Raw genomic sequence first — 23,997 nt, 5'->3', positions numbered from 1 at the left:
GTAGTCCCTTTGTAACCAGTTGGTGAGGATATATGCTCAAGCCTTCCCCAGGAAAGGGGGTGTAGGCTTGGGGAAATATTTTGGGGGAATAGGACTCCAAGTGGTCCTTTCCCTGATTGTTGGTTAAATCACTTGGTGATGGCAGCAATCCCAAGGCAAGAAAGAAATCTGTGCCTTGAGGAAGTTTTAACCTAAGCTGGTAAGAATAAGCTTAGGGGGTCTTTCATGTGGGTTCCCACATCTGTTCTCCAGAGTTCAGAGTGGGGAAGGAACCCTGACAGGGTCTCTGGAGGGGGCAGTCAAGGGACAGAGAGCAGTGGGGTTGGATGGGTCGGTGGTTCTGGGAGGGGTCTCAGGGGAAGGGGTATGGAGAGGGGACAGGGGCAGGGAGACAGGGAGCAGGGGGGGTTAGATTGGTCAGGGTTCTGGGGGGAGGCCTGTCGGGGGCAGGGGTGTGGAGAGGGGTTGGGGCAGTCAAAGGACAGGGAGCAGGGCGGGTTGGATGGGTCGGTGGTTCGGGGGGCAGTCAGGGGACAGGGAGTGGTTGGATAGGTATGGCCATTCTTATGTGAGATGGGATTCTGGGCTTGGGTGGTAATCCCATGGGCCAGATACAAAGCCCTGATGGGCCAGATCTGGCCTGCAGTCTGTAGTTTGCCCACCCCTGGTCTAGGACATGAGACAATAGATGGAGACAGACGAGGTGCACAAGGAAATGGTGATACAATTATCGGTCAGCATGACGGGCAATGGTCTCAGCACATCAGCAGCCAGTTATTTCAGCATAAATCCAGAGCAACTGCACTGGCCTTCTCTGGCGTAACTGAGATCACAAGCTGGCCCCTGATCTCCAGTCCACAGCTGGGCTGGGAGCAGCTCCACCAGTGAGAGCAACATTTAAACCAACCCTTTTAAAACTGGCTGTTTCAATAGCGCTGTGTAGTGAGGCGGCCTGGCTCCCAGCCACCCCAGAGAGGGATGAGCCCCTCCGGATGCCAATATGGGCGGAGCCGCTGGAGCCTGCGCCCGCCCCCCAGAGGTCAAAGTGCAGGACAGGAAGTATAAAAGCCCAACCCCAGGGCTCAGAAGCTGCCTGGCCGCTGGAGAGGCCGGACTCTGGTGCCCTAGCTCCTGCTGGGGAGACTCCTGCCGCCTGCGACCAACCCGAGGACCGGCCATTCCCGTTGAGGCCGGACGCCGACCAGACGCCAGAGAACCCAGTAAGCCGACCGGTACGAAGGGACCCAGAGGAGCTGCCCAGCTTACCGCTCGCAGAGTACCCCGAGGAGCCCATGGTGCTCGATGCCGTGGAGGATGCTGACCAGACGCAGGTACTGCTGGGGGTGGGGGTTGGAAGTAGTCCGGAGGCAGCCGACTCTAGTCTGGCTGTGGCACCCCCAGAGCCGATGTCGGTGTGTTGCGGCCAGGATCCCCACTGACACAGCAGCAGGTCACCTGCCGCTGTCAGGGCCCCGGGCTGGGACGCAGTGGAGTGGGCGGGTCTGCGTCCCCCCTGCCACCCCACTCGCGGGTGACATCTCCCCCTCGCCCCGACGCTCAGGCCCAGGAGCCCGGGCTTGGAATAGAACTCTCTGCTCAGCCCCTGCCCGAGGGCCTGAGCCCTGAACTGCTTGTTTCCTGCTCCACCAGGCTAATGCCCCGACTCACTGGCCTTGTGTAGTGAGGCGGCCTGGCTCCCAGCCACCCCAGAGAGGGGCGACCCCAACAGCACACGCCTACACGCTGACAGCCCCTTGCCATACAGTTGAGCTGAGCTGCAAAGTATCGAGCTGCAGCTGCAAGTGCTCTGCGCAGAAACACATGGTCCCTTGTTTCCCTTCAGGGAGCCGCTGAAAGACAGAAAGTCTCTGCAGTTTTGCATCGGGTGCAGATTTAAGCCAGCTGAGCTGCATTCCAAAAACCAAGCGTGTCAGGGATCAGGGTGTGGCCTGTGCTAGCATTAAGCAACGATGATCTCAGCACACTTATAAAATAAGACAGGGCAACTCGCTAGATAGCTGTTCCTGATAGCCCAGGCCTCTATTAACATGGCTGAGCGCTTTGCTTCTCCTTCTCAGCAAAGGTACGTCATCAAATTCATTGATTGAAGGTGCATATCGGTATAAAATGGGAGCTGCTTTCTCGTGCCCTGGGGTTCTCGCGTTCCCTGTAGATAGGGGAGCTGACACTCTATTTCAAATAGAAGGGACTGTTTTCTTAGCACCCCTGCCCTACCCCCTCCCAGTATTTTTATTATTAATCCTTAGCAGGACTCACCTGCATTTGCCAGGGATATTTCTTGCTGCTTTTTGCAGCACTCAGCAACTCCCAATCTAGTCCAGAAGACATCATCGATGCTGGAACTAGGGGTGCTGGGGGTGCTGCTGCCCCCGGCTTGAAGTGGTTTCCATTCTAGACAGGGTTTACAGTTTGGTTCAATGGCTCTCAGCACCCCCACTATACACATTTTTCATCTCTTCCAGGAGTGCTGGAACAAAGACAGGACGTCCCTTGTAATAAGGGGCTGTTGGCGACTCTTGTTGGCGGGGGAGAGATCAGGCTTTCCTTACAAACGTAGGGGAAATGCTTGAATGTGGGGTCTGTATTCATGCCCCTGCTTGCAATCCCAAAATGCTGTGGTTGGATTTATTTGTACTGTATATTTCGGCAGTGTGATGGGGCAGTCAGGAAAGGTTAAGGGCTGTCTGCCTGTCAGCGGGTAGAGGGTCTAGAGTTGAAGATCCAGTGAGATGCACACCCTCCAGTGCCTGGTGGAGGTGCTCAGGTGTTAAAGGGAGAAAAGGGAAATACACTAGCGCTCCTGTGGGTGCCTGCCCAGCAAGGGGACAGCTAGAGCCAGCAGGAGGGGAAACACCAGGAAACGTGGCACTGAAGAGTGGGCTTTATTCACCCATTGCTCTGTCTCTTGCACTAGCTCTCCTGTCTGCTTGCGTCTGGCCCAAAGACAGCAAAGGCAAAGCCCCCTCTCCTTACAGACCCACTCTCAGGATGGGGCCATTCATTACAGCCTCTCGAAGTCATTCACTGACACGCTCTGTGAGCAGGCTGCGGTGGGGTTTCTTCTCTAACCGCCAGTCGGTATTTTACGCGAAATGTTGGTGAACTTCCCCTTGGAGCAGGGCACTAGCCCAGCATTTCTCGCATGCGGCCACCAGGGGCTTTTCTTGTCGCCACAGCTTCCCGGGCTGTGATTGTGGTGGCAAAGTAGCAGCTCCTTCCCTGGTGCTCCTGGACACGCTGCCTTGGTGTTGGTTGCTGGGGCCACCATCAGGGGTTGAGCCCTGCCCGCCTCTGGAGACACTGGGGGCACAACGGTGGAGGAGCAGGCAGCTATGGGTTCCCCACCTTCCCAGGGGCTGTGGGATTCAAGCTTTGGGGTTCAGCCCTGGGGTGGCGGGGCAGCAGGCTCTGGATCTGGCCGCGGGGCTTCAGGCTCCAGCCCTGGGATCCGGCTGCGTGGCGGCAGGCCCCAGGCTCCGGGTGCATGGCTTTGGGCTCTGTCCTCTGGCCACAGGGCTTTGGGCCCAGCCCCAGCTGCCTCCCCCATCCAGTGCTTAATTTGACCCCAAACTTGCCAGGGCTGGGTAAGTCTGCTGTGAAAAGTGATACCTGTATGTTCGTTAATATCACTTTTCACAACAGACTTACTAGCTAGTAATAAATACATTACAATGATTTGGACATGTACAAGTGCATATTTATTTGTTTTTCCTAAAGCCAATTAAGTATTTTAGGAAAAAGAGTGAGAGTGGCCACCCGCAAGAGTTGGTGGCCTCACTCTGTGGCCACCAAATTATTTGTCCTAAGAACCCCAGCACTAGCCTGAAAGCCCAGGCTGGGAGCTGCTGAATGCCCTCAGCGCCCCTGAATCTCACTGCTGCTCAGGGCTGTGCCGTGCCTACACACTGGTTCCAGGTTGCTGTTCCTCTCCTCGCCATGTGCAAAGACAGGCGTGGCAGTTTGCTTCACCAGGAAGCAGTGGGTAGGGGCTCGGCCATGCCACAGGTAGGCAGTGGTCTATTGGCCGTTTGAAGACAGTCTTCACAGTGAGTGCTGGTGGTTTCTGTCCTTCCGCTCCTTTTCTTCTGACTGTGGTTCTAAGCTCACCCTATCGCTAATGCGCTGTCACCTCGTGCACAGATTTGCTCCTCCAGGGGACCAGACGTTCTATGTTTTATTTCTTTTTAGGTCGGGTTCCCATTTGCATCCACACGTGACTATGCCAGGGACTTTGGCGCTGCTTTCAGTTCTGTTCAGTCTCCTCCACATCACTGAGGGGCAAACGTTCAACTGGGGGCGCTGTCTGGATCCACCGGTCCAGGAGAACTTTGATATTACCAAGGTGTGAAGAAATCTAAAATCATGCTGGCTCAAAGCAAGTAAGGCAAAGAGGATGTGTAAAGATCAGCCAGCCTGCCTGGGCGGCTGAGCAGCGGAGCAGATTTTGTGAGGCTGCAACTCACTGCTCCATGTGTTATGCCTCCCCCTGTGCCCACCCCCAGAAGATGAGTCTAATAGTGATATCCCGCACTCTGTTACAGTGCTTTTCATCCATAGATCTCAAAGCGCTTTACAAAGGAGATAAGTACCATATCCCCATTTTACAAATGGGGAAACTGAGGCACAAAGGTGCATTGACTTGCCCATGATCCCACAGCAGGCTAGTGGTAGAGAACCCATGTGTCCTGACTCCCAGTCTAGCGATCTGTCCATTAGGCCACACTGGTACAGCCTCTCCTACCTACTGAGCCTGGCTTTCTAGCTTAAATTGTAGGGACACATGCATTTAATTCTAAAGGTTGCCAGTTCTGTCCCTTCTGTGGACTAGTGTATTTCTTCGCACACAAATGTAGAAAAGTTTATTTGAACTGAGCAGAATAAGGAGAATGTTAATGAATGAACTAGACTGCTCTGTAGCCTGTTGATCACATCCATTGAACCCCTGTGAAGCTGAGGACACTAACAAGGCTTGTTCTGGGTTTTTTCTTTTTTTCAGTATGTTGGGAAATGGTATGAAATTGAAAAGCTGTCTGCGAGCTTTGAGAAGGGAATCTGCATCCAGGCCAATTACTCACTGAAGGAAAATGGGAAGATTAAAGTGATAAATCAAGAGCTCCGGTAGGTACATTTTTCCAGGCTTGTGTCATTGCTGCGGCAGGATCCCAGTGAGCCTTGAGTTTTCTTGCAGCTGAGCAGCGAGAATCTCTTAGACAATAGCAGCCAGTTAGTGTAATTTTTCTCCATATCTGCCACCGCAGCCTCATCTCATGTCCAGAGGGCACCCTGCAAGGCAGAGGGGACACTCACCTCAGGGTTTCAGTAACTCAGCTGGCAGGACAAGTTAGAGATCTGTTGTTAGAGTTAATGCATGGCCCAGCCGTGCTTTATCCTTCTCCTTGCACTTTAGCTTGGGTCTCTGGTTTCTGTGCTGTACCCTTTGAGCACTATCATGTCTTGTCGCACTGCAAGCCTGACCAACTAATAAGAAATACATCAATGCATACAGTGACTTGTAAAATATAATATGCTGAGTATTACTCACTTCCTGTCCTGCAGTCCTCGTCGACTTAAATCTGATGTGACTTTTCTAGTCACAGGGTGACGTTCATCCCTGTGCAGAGGCAGCACAAGGCTCTTGTACCACTTAGTGCTTAACAGGTGCCTGGGCCTTCTGCTGGCCCCTTGCTCACAGGTGAATGTCACCAAAATATCAGTTAAGGGGCCACAAACGCAATTCAAGTATATGGTCATTTTTAGTGAAGCAAGTATTTGTAAGTCTGTTTTTGCAGTATTCACTTAGCTCTGGTAGTAATTGCTGTGTAATGTGTACCAGAAATAGCTACCCACGTAAATCAATGAGCATTGTAAATAGATTGATTGATTGCTGTATTTTACTTGTGATTTGCAAGCCCACAGAGCTCTTCTGAATTTTTGCAGAGACTGGTCTGGATGTTTTTTTCTATAGTGCTGTCAGATAGTCTCAGCTTTCACAGGACGCTGTTGTGAGGGAATGAATGAAAGGTTCTTTGTAGTCCCTGGCATGACATGGTGGCTTTGTTCCATTGCCCGATCACAAAATTGCAGTCCATTCTTTGTGCTTGGCAGATGAGCAGTTCCCATTTTCCTCTGTATCTGCTTCGCACTGTCTCCTCTCCTCCTTTGCCAAAGAAGGGCCTGCAAACAGCAGGGTAATTCATTGAGTCCATATTAAACTGCAAGAGACGGGGAGGTTGTGATGTGACTGACGGTTGGATATTAGGAAAAGCTTTTTCACTCAGAGTGGTGAAGCACTGAAATGGGTTACCTAGGGAGGTGGTAGAATCTCCTTCCTTAGAGGTTTTTAAGGCCCGGCTTGACAAAGCCCTGGCTGGGATGATTTAGTTGGGAATTGGTCCTGCTTTGAGCAGGGGGTGGGACTAGATACCTCCTGAGGTCCCTTCCAACCCTGATATTCTATGATTGATTCTATGACGGTCTATGTAATGACTTCACTCTGTTCAGGATCCTGAGACTCCAAAATAACTCGAGCTGTTCAAGGTAAAGAGCACCAGCCCTCCTGAATGCAATGGCAGATGGAGGAGGCTGCCATGAGAAGGAGCCAGGGAAGTTTTTTGCCATCTGCACAGACCCATACGTTCTCAGCATTCTCACACACTTCAGCCTCTTCCAATCCTCTGCTCTTGCTGGGGCAAGGCAGCAACCATAACAGATACTTGTCATTTTCTACCATTTTGTATGTTCAAAGCACTGTACTGACACTAACAAACTAATCCTCATGATGGCCCCAGGAAGCAGGTGGGCAAGTATTATAACTTTCTCCTTTTTACAGATGGGGGAAACTGAGGCAAGGAGGTACAATGACTTGCCCAAGGCCACAGTGAGTCAGTGGCAGAACAGGGAATAGAGCTCAGGATCTCTTGTCTCCTAATCCCATGCTCATTTCTTTAGACGACATGACCTCTCCCTTCCCAGCCCCGAGAAGTGGGCAGTTCTTGTTTTAGGGGCTTTTGCTGTTGAGTGGGGATTGTCGGAGAAAAACTCAGTTCTCGCTTTTTGTTTGGGTGCAGCAAAATCAAATACTTTATTATTTCTCCAGTAATTACAATGGAGGGAGAGAGTTCCATAGGACACAGGGTCACCCCAGTCCCGGACAGGTCTCTCAACTGGTAAACAATTACAGCAAGCTTTATACCTTTGTTACAGACAATTTCTAGCAATAATACAGACGGTAAAAAGCAACAAATACATTTTGTTTATACATAAGCTTTTCTGCTATCTTATTTATCTCACTCCTAAGAAAAAGCAAGACTGCATATTCGGTTATCTGAATTGCAAGGTCGTAATAACTTTTCACACAGTTCACTCTGTCTCACATTATCTTGCTTCTACAAATCTCACGTCATTAGGGTCACAGCTAGCCTAACTCATGCTAAGTAACTGACATTCATTAAGATCCCTTCAAATCCTTGTTAATTATTTCCTGGCTTCCACAGGATGTTGGGATGATAGTTCAGAGTCTGTAATTAAACAAATCTTACTTTATCAAACTGGGACATGTAATTAGCAAGGAGAATAATATGCTTTAATCTAAGTAGGACACGGGCAATTAGACAAGTGTGATCATGTTATACGATTTCTGGAAGCTGGGCAAGTTCTGTGGGTGTTTGGAGGAGGGATGTCAGGATCTCCTACCCTTAAACAGCAGAGGCCTGATCCCTACTGCCTGGCATTGTGTTTGTGGCGGTTACATCAACCTAGCTCTGTCAGTGTCTACTCACTACAATGTTGCTCCCGCCACTGTAAGTCACCCACTATACCAACCTAATAATTCCGCCGCAAGAGGTGTAGCGCTTCGGTCGATGTAGTTAGGTCAACGCAGTGTCAGTGCTTCCATCAGTCTGTTCTGGCTGTCAGCCCCTGCTGCTCCGGGCTGACAGTTAAATCAGTGCAAGCACTCCTGGGGAGGAAGTGTGCTGCCGACTTGCCCTGATTCTCCGTTCACTTACGCTGATCTTATGCCCTGCCTCTCCATTCAGTGGTGTTTCTCTATATTCACAGCAGTGTGAGTGAGAGGAGAGCTGGCACCCTTGTGCTGTGCCTCTTTCATCCATGCAACATGAGCGTGAAGTGGTGTCAAATCTGAATGCTCCAGACACGTAGCTTTTTACACCCTTTTTGCACAGGTATATGCCACTACCCAAAGCATAGGGAAGTAGAGCATTGGGGGCAGGGATAGCTCAGTGGTTTGAGCATTGGCCTGCTAAACCCAGGGTTGTGAGTTCAATCCTTGAGGGAGCCATTTAGGGATCAGGGCAAAAATCTATCTGGGGATTGGTCCTGCTTTGAGCAGGGGGTTGGACTAGATGACCTCCTGAGAGTCCCTTCCAACCTGGTATTCTATGAATCAGGTCCCTGGAGGCTATTTATTATGAGTTAGCTTTGTAAGGAAACCAGGACAGGGAAATCTGAAGGATCGTGGAAAGAACACTGACAATTTCTGAATTTTAAGCAGAACTGGGCCTGCTCAGGCGTTGGGATCTCAATTCCGGAGAGAAAGAAGTGAATAGGAAATGATGTGTCTCAAACATTCCCTGCACAATGTGAGAACATGCGGGCTGTGCACTAGGACGGGGTGCCAAACAAGTAACACATTTCCTTCCCCAGAGGACAGCTCCTGCCTAGTATTATTTTATTTTATTTTATTTATTTATTTGCATTGTGATGGATCAGGGTCCGTTGTGCTAGCCACTGTACAAACGCAGAAAAAAGGGCAGTCTCTTCCCTGGGTTTTTTCTCTCTTCGTCTCCTACATGACAATTTGGGTATTTTTTATTTCTTTTCTTTATATTAATATATTGTATGCACACCATACCATGGGTGTATATTTGCAAAACACATCCTGACATTTTGCTGACACAAGCTGTTCATCCAGCAACATACAAAGCAGGAAAATACACCCAAGAGGCAGTTGGTTGTACTGGGCTAAGTGGCCCCCTGCTCTGACCCAGTATGGCAATCCTGATGTTCCTAGATTGCCATCTAGATGGCTCCGCATGGCATAGCAGCTAGAGTGTGCTGTTACTGGAAGTTGAAACATGTCATCTGAAAGTTGATTCTGTGCCTATTGGGAAGCTGCTGTTCACTGGAATGCACATTATGTGGGGTTTTACTATGGATTTTAGCCAATGATATGTAGATTACCACCCCAGGAGAGTGAGTTACTGGAAATAACTGTTTAAATGTGATTGCAAACCTGTGTCGGTAATTTCCAAACCTCTTGTTCTCCCCTTAGCTCTGATGGCACAATTAATCAAATCGAGGGGGAGGCTATCCAGGCTGAGGGTGCGCTGGCCAAGCTTAGAGTCAGCTTTTACTGGGGTAAGTGTGTGTGTTTAAACTTCTTCCAGGATGAGCCTTTAAAGACATTCCCTGCACTGGGCCAAATCCTGCTCCTAGGGTCTTGCTATTGACTTCAGTAGCAACATTAATTCTGCCCAGAACTGGGTCCTGATTCTGCTTGCACACTGGTATAGATCAGTGGAGCCCCCTAGGTGTAAAACTGATTTAAATGAGAGGAGAGCAAGGCCCCATGGTAAGGCCCCCAGATGAAAAACGGTTCAGGATAAATGTTTCTGTGGTCACTAGGAAGTTGGACAATTGTTTTATTTTAATGTAATTACGTGGCTTTTTTCTTGTCTTTCACTTGTTATCATGCCATCAAGGCCCCTACCATCGCCGTTACATGCCCGTTTCTCCTTATGCACAATACTGTTTCAGAAAGTATTCCCTTTGTCCACCCTTACTCTCCTTCCTCACTCCTTCCTGCTGCCTTGTTAGCAGTTTGATGGCTGCTCTGATGTCTCCTGTGTGCATGGAGTGGGAAGGGAGACTATTCTTATTCACAAAAAGTGATCCGGGGAAGGCCTAGTTCTGTGCTGCCGTGCACGACGTCACTCGCCCACTGTGAGAATGAGACATGCTACTATTCTCCTTGGTACAAGGCAGTGGAGAAGCAGGCCTGGAGCAAGGGATGAAACCTGTAATCTGTATTCTCACGAGTACGTCCCGCTGGACCAAGTTCCACTCCATCAGACTCATGTCAACCTGACCTAACTCAAACTCCATTTAAGTCAACAATCTAAATGTAGACGAGTCTAATGGAGAGCAGAATTAGGCATGTCAGCCAGATCCTCAATGAATAAATGGTGTTACTATAACCTACGTAGAGGGGGCTCTGGCTGGCTTGGCCACTGTTCCTGGCAGCCGGGCCTGGGTGGGGGGCAGCCTGCCACTGCCTCCTCAGCCAGGCTTCCTCAGGCAGCTGCTGCGCTGCATGGAGCAGCGACCCAGAATGGCTGGCGGTGAGAAGTGTCTGGTCCCGCCTTGTCTGCTCCCTGTCTGGGCCCGACTGCCAGAGACAAAGGCAGAGAGTGTTGGAGGACAGGCACAGTGGGAGGACAGAGCCCCTCTCCCTCCCTCCCTACAGGCCAATCTGGAGGGGCACTTGACCCTGCATTTCCCCTCCACACCCCGCGTTGCCTCTGGAAACAGCAGCTGTAATTACAGCAATAAGTGTCTTTGGCTGAACTTCATGAAATAAGAACAGGAAAAGGGAATTACACTACATGGCTTTATACCAGCTGCGAGTCTGATCCAGTGACTCTAAGGGTGCAGGGTCAGGCACCAGGTGTGAGGTGTGGTGAGGTCATGTCTGGGCCTACCAATGTGACCAGTACCCTTGATGTCTATTCTCAGGCACAGACACACACATCTCCCATGTGCACCAAACTCCCCTTCATCCCAACATGCGTGTGGGTTTTGTTTTTTAACTGTGGATTAGCTGTATTACACATCCAGCATAACTACTATTGAGTCTTTAGTTCAAAATTCTATTGGCTTTCTTGAATCTATCAGGTGTAACATAAAAGCCCTACATAATAACGTCCTGCCCTTTCATAGGTCACACAGCAAGTCAGTATTAAAACTGGGAAAGAACCCAGGAGTCCTGACTTCCCGTCCCTGCTCAAACTGCTCAATATACACCAAGGACAGTCAAATGTTGGTTAATCATATTTTCTAATGATGCCCCTGCTGTTTTTCTAGCCATGCCCTCTAGCCCTTACTGGGTACTCTCCACTGACTATGAAAACTACTCCCTGGTGTATTCCTGCACTACTTTTATCTGGCTCTTCCACATTGAATATGCCTGGATTCTGTCAAGAACTCCACAGCTGCAGCCAGAAACTCTGGAACGTCTGAAGAACCTTCTCCACTCCTACAAGATTGACACTGGGAAAATTAGGCCAACTGATCAAATGAATTGTCCTCCTGAGATGTAGATCCCACTGTTTAGGAGAAGAAGTCCAGGCTAGTTATGAACTCTGTTGCTTTATTAGTGTTGATTAAAACCTCTTAATTTAGAATAACAATGTCTTTTGCTAATGGTAGCTTGTAAACACTGACTGTAATGTCTGTGTGATAGCAGCTAAGTAGTATTGGTACTCTGTCTGTGTAATCTCTCTCATGTACTTTGAGAAGCCTGAGTAAATTATACCAAAACTCTTTCCATCCTTACTGTTCTTTCAGAGTAAAATAGGCTTTGGCTGAAAGTGAACAACTGGATGAAGAGGAGAAATCTTTGAGTGCCGATTCTGAAGTTCTGCGGCCAATACAAGTTCTCAGGAATGGATGCAGGAGGATGTAGGCCAGGGGTGGGCAAACCTTTTGGCCCAAGGGCCACATCTGGGTATGGAAATTGTATGGCGGGCCATGAATTCTCACAAAATTGGGGTTGGGGTATGGAAGGGGGTGAGGGCTCTGGCTGGGGGTGTGGGCTCCAGGTTGGGGCCAGAAATGAGGAGATCAGGGTGCAGGAGAGGGCTCCAGGCTGGGGCAGGAGGGTAGAGTGCGGAGTGGTGGGGTGAGGGCTCTGGGATGGGGCTGGGGATGAGAGTGCTCTGGATGGAGTTCAGAGGGGGATCAGGGCTGGGGCAGAGAGTTGGGGTACGGGGAGGGGGTGGCTCAGGGGTGCAGGCTCCGGGCATGGCTTACCTCAAGTTGCTCCTGGAAGCAGAGGCATGTTACTCCTATGTGGAAGCGCAGCCAGGCAGCTCTGCTGCGCTCTGCCCCATCCGCAGGCACCGCCCCTGCAGCTCCCATTGGCAGTGGTTCCCAGACAATGGGAGCTGCAAGAGCGGTGCATGGGGCAGGGGTAGCATGCGGAGTGGAGCCCCCTGGCTACCCCTACACATAGGAGCCTGAGGAGGGACACGCCACTGCTTCCGGGAGCCACATGGAGTGGCCCCCAACCCTGTTTCCGAGCTGGAGCGCCGGACTGGGGCAAGCCTCAGACCCCACTCGCCAGCAGGAGTGTGAGGGCCTGATTAAAATGGCTGGTGGGCCGGATACAGCCCGCGGGCCGTAGTTTGTCCACCCCGATGTAGGCTGTAGCGTACAAATATCCTTTGGGGAAAACTGTTCTCATGGCATCTGGCAAGCTTGTTGCTTCGTATTTGTCTTGATGTCTGGTATGCCTGTTAACAACACACTGCTCAATGAGCTACATCTTCGCAATCATCTCTCCAACAATATCCTATTGACATAAGAGGGAATCTGTAGGGAGGCCAGAATTTGGGAGCCAAGATTCTCTACTGAGAGAACTTTTTGTCTATTACTTACATTGGCAGTTCTACGGTGAAAGATGTTTATCTATAATAGGAAAAGGCACGTGTTAGTAATGGGAGATTCGATTATTAGAAACATAGATAGCTGGGTTTGTGATGACTGAGAGAACCGTATGGTGACTTGCCTGCCTGGTGCGAAGGTTGCGGATCTCTCGAGGCATCTAGACAGACTTATGTGTAGTGCTGGGGAGGAGCCGATGGTCGTGGTACATGTAGGTACCAATGACATAGGGAAGGGTAGGAGAGATGTCCTGGAAGCCAAATTTAGGCTGCTAGGGAAGAGACTGAAATCCAGGACCTCTATGGTGGCATTCTCAGAAATGCTCCCAGTTCCACGCGCAGGGCCAGGTAGGCAGGCAGAGCTTCAGAGTCTCAATGCGTGGATGAGACGATGGTGTAGAGAGGAGGGGTTCACATTCATTAGGAACTGGGGAAACTTCTGGGATGGGAGGAGCCTATACAGGAGAGATGGGCTCCACCTAAACCAAAGTGGAACCAGACTGCTGGCACTAAACATTAAAAAGGTTGTAGAGCAGTTTTTAAACTAGGAGATGGAGGAAAGCCGACTGCTGCAGAGGAGCATGTGGATTGGACACAGACTTTTCTTAGGGGAGAGTCTGATGATAGAGAATCTCCAGGTTATAGTCAGGAGCAGAGGACGGAAGAGGATAATGTAAGGGCCAGATCAGATGATAAACAGTCACATAAAAAAGAATCTGGCATATCAGAAAAGGGCAGACAAATAAACAGGGACAAGTTTTTAAAGTGCTTGTACACAAATGCCAGAAGTCTAAATAATAAGATGGGTGAACTAGAGTGCCTTGTGATAAAGGAGGATATAGATATAATAGGCATCACAGAAACCTGGTGGACTGAGAGCAATCAATGGGACACAATCATTCCGGGGTACAAAATATATCGGAAGGACAGAACAGGTCGTGCAGGGGGAGGAATGGCACTATATGTGAAAGAAAATGTAGATTCAAATGAAGTAAAAATCTTAAGCGAATCCACATGTTCCATAGAATCTCTATGGATAGAAATTTCATGCTCTAATAAAAATATAACATCAGGGATCTATTATCGACCACCTGACCAGGACAGTAATAGTGACGATGAAATGCTAAGGGAAATTAGAGAGGCTATCAAAATTAAGAACCCAATAATAGTGGGGGATTTCAATTATCCCCATATTGACTGGGAACATTTCGCTTCAGGACGAAATGCAGAGATAAAATTTCTCGATACTTTAAATGACTGCTTCATGGAGCAGCTGGTACGGGAACCCACAAGGGGAGAGGCAACTCTAGATTTAATCCTGAGTGGAGCGCAGGAGCTGGTCCAAGAGGTAACTATAGCAGGACCGCTTGGAAATAGTGACCATAATACAATAGCATTCAACATCCCTGTGGTGGGAAGAACACCTCAACAGCCCAACACTGTGGCATTTAATTTCAAAAGGGGGAACTATACAAAAATGAGGGGGTTAGTTAAACAAAAGTTAAAAGGTACAGTGACTAAAGTGAAATCCCTGCAAGTTGCATGGGCCCTTTTTAAAGACACCATAATAGAGGCCCAATTTCAATGTATACCCCAAATTAAGAAACACAGTAAAAGAACTAAAAAAGAGCCACCGTGGCTTAACAACCATGTAAAAGAAGCAGCGAGAGATAAAACGACTTCCTTTAAAAAGTGGAAGTCAATTCCTAGTGAGGCAACTAGAAAGGAGCACAAACACTGCCAACTTAAGTGCAAGAGTGTAATAAGAAAAGCCAAAGAGGAGTTTGAAGAATGGCTAGCCAAAAACTCCAAAGGTAATAACAAAATGTTTTTAAGTACATCAGAAGCAGGAAGCCTGCTAAACAACCAGTGGGGTCCCTTGATGATCGAAATACAAAAGGAGCGCTTAAAGACGATAAAGTCATTGTGGAGAAACTAAATGGATTCTTTGCTTCAGTCTTCACGGCTGAGGATGTTAGGGAGATTCCCAAACCTGAGCTGGCTTTTGTAGGTGACAAATCTGAGGAACTGTCACAGACTGAAGTGTCACTAGAGGAGGTTTTGGAATTAATTGAGAAACTCAACATTAACAAGTCACCGGGACCAGATGGCATTCACCCAAGAGTTCTGAAAGAACTCAAATGTGAAATTGCTGACTATTAACTAAGGTTTGTAACCTGTCCTTTAAATCGGCTTCGGTACCCAATGACTGGAAGTTAGCTAATGTAACGCCAATATTTAAAAAGGGCTCTAGAGGTGATCCCAGCAATTACAGACCGGTAAGTCTAACGTCGGTACCGGTCAAATTAGTCGAAACAATAGTTAAGAATAAAATTGTCAGACACATAGAAAAACATAAACTGTTGAGCAATAGTCAACATGGTTTCTGTAAAGGGAAATCGTGTCTTACTAATCTATTAGAGTTCTTTGAAGGGGTCAACAAACATGTTGACAAGGGGGATCCGGTGGACATAGTGTACTTAGATTTCCAGAAAGCCTTTGACAAGGTCCCTCACCAAAGGCTCTTACATAAATTAAGCTGTCATGGGATAAAAGGGAAGGTCCTTTCATGGATTGAGAACTGGTTAAAAGACAGGGAACAAAGGGTAGGAATTAATGGTAAATTCTCAGACTGGAGAGGAGTAACTAGTGGTGTTCCCCAAGGGTCAGTCCTAGGACCAATCCTATTCAATTTATTCATAAATGATCTGGAGAAAGGGGTAAACAGTGAGGTGGCAAAGTTTGCAGATGATACTAAACTACTCAAGATAGTTAAGACCAAAGCAGATTGTGAAGAACTTCAAAAAGATCTCACAAAACTAAGTGATTGGGCAACAAAACATACAACATGATGGGGGCTAATTTAGCTACAACGAGTCAGGAAAAAGATCTTGGAGTCATCGTGGATAGTTCTCTGAAGATGTCCACGCAGTGTGCAGAGGCGGTCAAAAAAGCAAACCGGATGTTAGGAATCATTAAAAAGGGGATAAAGAATAAGACTGAGAATATATTATTGCCCTTATATAAATCCATGATACGCCCACATCTCGAATACTGTGTACAGATGTGGTCTCCTCACCTCAAAAAAGATATTCTAGCACTAGAAAAGGTTCAGAAAAGGGCAACTAAAATGATTAGGGGTTTGGAGTGGGTCCCATATGAGGAAAGATTAAAGAGGCTAGGACTCTTCAGCTTGGAAAAGAGAAGACTAAGGGGGGATATGATAGAGGTATATAAAATCATGAGTGATGTTGAGAAAGTGGATAAGGAAAAGTTATTTACTTATTCCCATTATACAAGAACTAGGGGTCACCAAATGAAATTAATAGGCAGCAGGTTTAAAACAAATAAAAGTAAGTTCTTCACGCAGCACACAGTCAACTTGTGGAACTCCTTACCTGAGGAGGTGGTGAAGGCTAGGACTATAACAATGTTTAAAAGAGAACTGGATAAATTCATGGTGGTTAAGTCCATAAATGGCTATTAGCCAGGATGGGTAAAGAATGGTTTCCCTAGCCTCTGTTTGGCAGAGGATGGAGATGGATGGCAGGAGAGAGATCACTTGATCATTGCCTGTTAGGTCCACGCCCTCTGGGGCACCTGGCATTGGCCACTGTCGGTAGACAGATACTGGGCTAGATGGACCTTTGGTCTGACCCGGTACGGCCGTTCTTATGTTCTAATATATTTTTACTTGTAACAGCTTTGCTGGTGTGGGCATAAGCTGCTGCGAAGACCACAGAACTCTTTAGTGATTTCACAGGGCTTTGGATCAGGCCTTGTATGTCCAAATCTCAGATTGCTACATATATTCCAGAGCGTCTGCACCAGTAGCCCAACCCCCCTATCTAAGAATGTGCCCCAGGGCCGCCCAGAGGATTCAGGGGGCCTGGGGTCCTCGGCGGTGAGGGGCCCCCGCTTGGCAGTAATTCAGTGGCAGGGGGTCCTTCCGCCCCGGGACCTGCCGCTGAAGTGCCCCGAAGACCCACGGCTGGGGGCCCCCACCGCCGAATTACCGCCGAAGACCCGGGGCGGAAGAAGCTCCAGGGGCCCGGGCCCCACGAGAGTTTTCCAGGGTCCCCGGAGCGAGTGAAGCTCGGGGCCTGTGGCAAATTGCCCCTCTTGCCCTCCCCCCCCCCAGGCGGCCCTGATGTGCCCTCTCCTATCTGTAACTACATTGAAAGCAGTTTCGTAAGGGGAGAAGGGAGCAGCGTCTATCCTGTGTCCTAACCTAAACTGCTCTCGGTTTCTGAGAGCTGTAAGCAACCAGGGAGAGAGAGAACATCTTCCCTCTGCTAGAGGCTGAGCAAGTGACAGGCAAATGGAGCCCTAACCCTGCCTGGTAAGTATATTGTACTTCAAGGATTTCACCTAAACACCCTGTCAATGGAAGACTTCCGTTCACATCCTGCTTGCTGCTTTTGTATTGGGAGGTAGCCGGGACATCACCTTTTCCCTGATAGATGTTCAGGAGTCATAGTTATAGCTCTGTATACATAGTAACAATACAGCTCATTACAAATGAAACCAAAGTACCTGTGTTACAGCTGCACAGACTTTTATTTTCCTTCAGACATGGGGAATTGGGGGTGCATAGTCCCTCCCAAGAATGCAGACTCTACCTCTCCCCATAATGGCACAGTGCTGACCAGTATCCGCCCATTCTGGCCCTTCCTATGTGGCTCTGCCGTCATTAGCTCTACGTCTTTGTCTCCTTTGGATGCAAAAGGTGTTTTCCAGGGGAGCTGAAAGATTTACCAAGGTGAAGATTCCTTTCTGTTTGGCCGTAAAAAGATACAAAGCCAAGTCCACAGTGACAGACACTAGAAGGCCTGTTGCTAGAAGCAGGTGTCTCCTATCTGATGATGTAGTGGGGTGGTATTTGGAAAAGGCTTGGACTCCTCCAGCCTGATTGGCTCAAGCTCATTCTCCAAGTGTTGCTTCCCCAGCATCTGTGTCTGTCAATAATAATTGCAATGCTATACACAGTGTTTCCTCTATAGATGCCCTTTACACAAGTGGGATAAGCCTAATTCTCCCCTTTGATGATATTTTATACAGATGAGGTCACTGAGGCTAAATGACCAAGGTCGCACTGTGACTCAGTGGTGATACCAGGCATAGACCCCACATTTCTTTGCTGACAGTCGTGTGCTCACTCTGCTAGACAAGGGCTACCTCTTGTATTCCATCCTGTGCTGGGAGCAGGGGGAACCAGGGTCACGTTCTGGATTCCAGATTAAAATTAGGGTGATCAGTCCCCATCCTGTTTGCCCTCTAAATGGCCATAACCTTTGCTAGTTGTCCCAGGGTGCTGCCTTCAGGCAGGAGATGACTTTCTGCAAACTGTATGTGATACAAACTGCTGCTGCAGCCTCTCCCCTGGAACCGCTACAGTGAAAGGGAGCAGGGATGCTGTTTGTGACACACTCTGTCTGCTGTAGGTATTGTGTGTACACTTACAGCTCAGCATGGGTACGTTTACAAAGCTACCACTATGACAAGAGCGAAAAAACACTAATGTCCCAGCCAATTATCTGAATTCTGGGGAAGCTGAAGTGTCAATGAAAATTCAATACAGGTCAAATTAGTCTCCAGAAATCTTGTCTATTAAATATTAGCACCAGCTAGTGCACTGGAAAAAGCATTGTGAGAGCCTTCATCCTTGTTAAAGATGTACAGCAGCAGCCGATGTTTGCCATCTATTCACTACTGTACACAGGGGCTAATGCACAGCTGCTTATGAGATATTTACAGGACATATTGGGTCTTGGGTCAAGAAACAAATGAGTGTGCTCAAGCTTGCGAGGCACTCTGTATCATCCACTCACAGTCAGTGGGAACCCAGGGCATTCAGCACTCTGCATCGCTAGGTCTATAGCAAACTCTGAGGGTGGACTGCAGCTAGGCAGTGGGTGAGGATTCCATATAGCAAGCAGGCGCCATTGAGGGGAGTACCTGAGAAGGCAGCAGCTTCAGAAACCTGACACAGGAAGAGGCCAAGAAAACATTATTGTCAAAAGCAAAACTAAATGCAACCAACAAGATTTCAAGGTAATTGTGTGCTTGAGCCAACGCAGGCTGGCAGCCGTCAGAATCTTTGTAGTGATCCCAAGTCCTGGCAGTTCAGCTTAACTCATTAGCTCAGTAATTCCAACAAACCCACATATTTGTTTTGGCAAGGCTGTCAGCTGTCAGTAGTTTTATTTTGTCATCTTTGCAATCAGCTATAACTGGCTAAGCTGGTACATAGTCATTATGTGAGGATCCCTGACGGGTGTGGAGTACATGGTGTCCTGGTAACGCTGCAGGGAACCAGCATTGCATAAATATTTTGTTTCCAGTGGGAGGGATCTTGTAGAGATCAGAGATGCCTGCTATGTTTAATCTGTTATCACAGGAAAGCTTTAACTCCTACTGCCACAGCTGTCCTTGATGCAAAGTCTAGAGCCATATTCATCTGCATTTACAAACTGGATCCCAGAACGACTATTCAGGAAAAGGATGCCCACTCCATGGTGTCAGGAGAGCTGGATTGTGCTTTCACTTCTGTTACGTACGTTGGGAAAGTCACTGCACAAGCGAGATGATGATAATATATACCCACTTCTCAGAAGAGTTGTGAGACCACGTCCATCACTTTTCAGATGGTTTTGCAAATACAGCTCTGACCAAAGCACCTTCATACTCAGTCACCACCCTGGCTATGCCTGGGCCTTTCGGAAGGGAACAGACAACCTACCTACTGGGCTGCCTCAGATGTGACTGGCTAGCAGGAATTAGCGTGAGGGTACCCACTTCATTTCAGATTTTACGATACACATTTGACCACAGATGTGGCAGGACAAAAGGCTGTATCCGCGTGACAAGCAGCACTGTTCCACGAGCCTAATTTATAAATGCAAAACTGGAGGTAAGAAGGAGAGGGACTTGCAATGAGTGAAGTTTTGTTTAAAGTCTGTATAAGAACGTTCATACTGGGTCAGACCAATGGTCCATCTAACCAGCACCCTGTCTTCCAACAGTGGCTGCTGCCAGATGCATCAGAGGGAATGAACAGAACAGGGCAATTATCGAGTGATCCATCCCGTCGGGCATTCCCAGCTTCTGGCAAACAGAGGTTTACTGACACCCAGAGCACAGGGTTGCATCCCTGACCATCTTGGCTAATAGTCATTGATGAATCTATCCTTTATGAACTTGTCTAATTCTTGTTTGAATCCAGTTAAACTTTTTTCCTTCACAAATCTCTTGGCAATGAGTTCCACAGGTTGACTGTGCATTGTATGAAAAATTGGCATAACAGTAGCTATCCTCCAGTCATCTGGTATGGAAGCTGATTTCAGCAATAGGTTACATACCACAGTTAGTAGTTCTGAAATTTCATATTTGAGTTCCTTCAGAACTCTTAGGTGAATGCCATGTGGTCCTGGTGACTTTCTACTGTTTAATTTATCAGTTGGTTCCAAAACCTCCTCTAGTGACACCTCAATCTGGGCCAGTTCCTCAGATTTGTCACCTAAAAAGAATGGCTCAGCTATGTGATTTGCTCTCATATCCTCTGCAGTGAAGACCAATACAAAGAATTCATTTAGCATCTCTACAATGGCCTTATCATCCTTGAGTGCTCCGTTAGCATCTCGATTGTTCAGTATAAGTGCAGGCAGTGCCAGGGCCAGAATAATCTTTTGTGGGCCCTGATGCCTGGATCGTGGCCTGCCCCTCACTCTGACCATGCTCAGCCCTGAGGCCCTGCCCCCACTCTGCCTCTTCCCCCTGAGCCCCCCCCCCCCGGGCTCTGCCCCAAGGCCTTGTCCCACCTGGCCTCTGCCCCCTGAGACCCCACCTGCTGTTTGCATGGAGGGGAGAGGGTGAAGGGGAGCAAGTAGAGGGTGGAGCCTAAGGGGGGAGAGGCCAAGGAGGGGTGGGGACTCAGGGCAAGCGCGGGGGGGGGGGAGCAAGGTAATGGTCTGTGCTCTGGGGTCCCTTCTGAGTGTGGGCCTGGTGCCATTGGCACCATTGTAACCCAGTACTGGGCAGTGCAAAAATCCTTCACAGTAACTTCCAGATTGTGATAGCTGCATCTAAATCCTTTGTGTAAAACAGCCAGAGTAAGGAATGTCTGTATGAAGAGATGTTCCTGAACATCTAGTAAGGATTCAGGAGAGCCAAAAGTGGGGGGAGGGAGGGTTGTTGTGTTATATATAGGCAAATTCTTATATGAAATTTGAGGTCTATATAAAAGAGAGAGCCAGTGGAGGGCAAATACGAGAGTGAATTGGTTCTGATCTACAGAGGAGACCATGGTTGAACAAGGGGGACACAGAGTGAAGTCTGCTCCCTCTGGATTTGAATTGAGTGAAGATTAAAAAAGATACTGCAGGGGCAAACTGAACCAGAGACCAGGTAAACTTTATAATATACATCCCAGACAGAATTATTGTTAGGGTAAGCAGCTGGGTTTGGAGATCTAGAGCACTGAATCCTCATGCAGGGATGTTAATGTCAGGTCTCCTCGCTAAGTAGAGTGGTGGAATAGCTGGAGTGAATTCTGTGGGGAAGGGAGTGACTGCTGGGATGGGATGAAAAGCCTTTGCACAGCAGCCTGCAACCCACTCTGCTTGCAGGAAAATGTATATTTAAAAAAATGAATGTAAGAAATGACGCTGTGATCATCTGCTCCTTGTCTCTCATTTCTTCACTGACTGTAGGCGAGATGGAGAAGAAAAGGTTCCAGGAAGAGGTTTATGAAAGGTTCCTAAAACAGGTTTACAAAATCCCACTTGCTGGCTCCCCTGCACAAGTGCTTTTTTTTTCTTTTTTCTTTTAGCCAGTGCATAAAATATCAGCAGTTTTTTCTCCCCTAGTTCTCCTGACAATTTTGCAAGGTTGTCCTAGGAAGTACAGAGGCAGTGGTCACAAGTTACAGGTGTCATTGTGCTAAAAAAGTATCTGTGTTAGTGTTACTTCCCCACCGTCCTCTAACCCTTTGTTTATTTCAGCAAAGAATCCTGTGGCACCTTATAGACTAACAGATGTTTTGCAGCATGAGCTTTCGTGGGTGAATACCCACTTCGTCGGATATTCTTGCATCCGACAAAGTGGGTATTCACCCACAAAAGCTCATGCTGCAAAACGTCTGTTAGTCTATAAGGTGCCACAGGATTCTTTGCTGCTTTTACAGAACCAGACTAACACTGCTACCCCTCTGATACTTTGTTTATTTCATCATCCTGTTGTGTCAAATGTCTAATCTAAATTGTGAGCTCTGACACTGGGCTTGGCTTTTTAATCCCTATATGCACAGTTCCCAGCACAACAGGGCCCTGATTGAAGCCGTAGGCACATACTGTGATGTAAACGATGTATAATGAGTGATAAGCAGCAGACTTAGGGCATGGGATGGGTTGCTCGGCACTGCTCCATGCAATGTAAGTAATGGCCATTTGGTACACCTCTACCTTGATATAACGCTGTTCTCGGGAGCCAAAAAATCTTACCGTGTTTTAGGTGAAACTGCGTTATATTGATCCACCGGAGTGCACAGCCCCACCACCCTGGAGCGCTGCTTTACCACGTTATATCTGAATTCGTGTTATATCAGGTCGTGTTATATCGGGGTAGCGGTGTACTACGTATGCAGAAAATCTTAAATCAGGGAATCAGTGTTGTCACCCTGGGTCATGACTGTGAGTGCCAACCTCAGGGCAGACTGTCAACAAGCAGCACAGACCCCCCCAGACTGAGTGTATGGCAGGGGTGAAAGTAACAGGAAAGACTTACTGGTATTGGGCTGGGCTCCGGCCCCCAGGACGGGTACTGAAGTCAGGCTTACTAGCCTGTAATTGCTGGGATCACCTCTGGACCCTTTTTAAAAATTGGCGTCACATTAGCTATCCTGCAGTCATTTGGTACAGAAGCTGATTTAAAATGATACGTTACAGACTATCATTAGTAGTCCTGCAATTTCACATTTGAATTCCTTCAGAACTCTTGGATGAATACCATCTGGTTCTGGTGACTTATTACTGTTCAGTTCATCAATTTGTTTCAAAATCTTCTCTACTGACACCTCAATCTGGGACAGTTCCTCAGATTGTCAACTAAAAAGAATGGCTCAGGTTTGGGAATCTCCTTCCCATCTTCAACTGTGAAGACCGATGCAAAGAATTCATTTAGTTTTTAGCATCTCGATCGTCCAGTGGCCCCATTGTTTGCTTAGCAGGCTTCCTAATTCTAATGTACTTAAAAAAAAATTGATATTACTTTTTGAGTCTTTGGCTAACTATTCTTAAAATTCTTTTTTTGGCCTTCCTAATTATATTTTTACACTTCATTTGCTAGAGTTTATGCTCCTTTCTATTTTCCTCACTAGGATTTAACTTCCACTTTTTAAAGGATGCCTTTTTGCCTCTCACTGCTTCTTTTACTTTGTTGTTTAGCCACAGTGGCACTTTTTTGGTTCTCTTACTATGTTTTTAATTTGGGGGATACATTTAAGTTGAGCCTCTATTATGGTGTCTTTAAAAAGTTTCCATGCAGCTTGCAGAGATTTCACTTTTGGTGCTGTACCTTTTAATTTCTGTTTCACTAACCTCCTCATTTTTGTGTAGTTCCCCTTTCTGAAATTAAATGCTACAGGGTTGGGTCACTGTGGTGTTTTCCCCGCCAGGGGGATGTTAAATTTAATTATATTATGGTCACTATTACCAAGCGGTCCCACTATATTCACCTCTTGGATCTGATACTGTGCTCCACTTAGTACTAAATCAAGAATTGCCTCTCCTCTTGTGGCTTCCAGGACTAGCTGCTCCAAGAAGTAGTCATGTAAGGTGTCAAGAAATTTTATCTCTGCATCCCCTCCTGAGGTGACATGTACCCAGTCAATATGGGGATAGTTGAAATCCCGCATTATTATTGAATTTATTTTAATAGCCTCTCTAGTATCAGAGGGGTAGTGGTGTTAGTCTGGATCTGCAAAAAGCGACAATGAGTCTTGTGGCACCTTTCACGGTAACTATTACCATCCTGGTCAGGTGGTCGGTAATACTGCAATAGTCTTATTATTCAAGCATGGAATTACTATCCATAGAGCTTCTATGGTACAGTTTGGTTCATTTAAGATTTTTATTTTGTTTGATTCTAAGCTTTCTTGCAAATATAATGCCACTTCCCCACCAGCACGACCTGTTCTGTCCTGCCGATATATTTTGTACCCGATATTACTGTGTCCCATTGATTATCCTCATTCCACCAAGTTTCTGTGATGCCTATTATAGCAATATCCTCATTA

The 23,997-nt window shown here is 47.6% G+C and overlaps 1 protein-coding gene across 1 annotated transcript; it reads left to right on the top strand.

Moving 5' to 3' along the window:
- Positions 1-1,953: 1,953 nt before the first annotated feature.
- APOD (apolipoprotein D) lies at positions 1,954-11,587 on the top strand. Its single transcript, XM_045030943.1, has 5 exons — positions 1,954-2,083; positions 4,210-4,363; positions 5,018-5,139; positions 9,314-9,399; positions 11,125-11,587. Exons 1-5 carry the CDS (start codon positions 2,049-2,051, stop codon positions 11,358-11,360), a joined length of 633 nt encoding a protein of 210 aa, XP_044886878.1. The 5' UTR covers positions 1,954-2,048; the 3' UTR covers positions 11,361-11,587.
- Positions 11,588-23,997: the final 12,410 nt, after the last annotated feature.

Source organism: Mauremys mutica, chromosome 9 (genome assembly GCF_020497125.1).
Source record: "Mauremys mutica isolate MM-2020 ecotype Southern chromosome 9, ASM2049712v1, whole genome shotgun sequence".
Lineage (NCBI taxonomy): Eukaryota > Metazoa > Chordata > Testudines > Geoemydidae > Mauremys > Mauremys mutica.
This window is presented reverse-complemented; position numbering and strand designations above follow the sequence as displayed.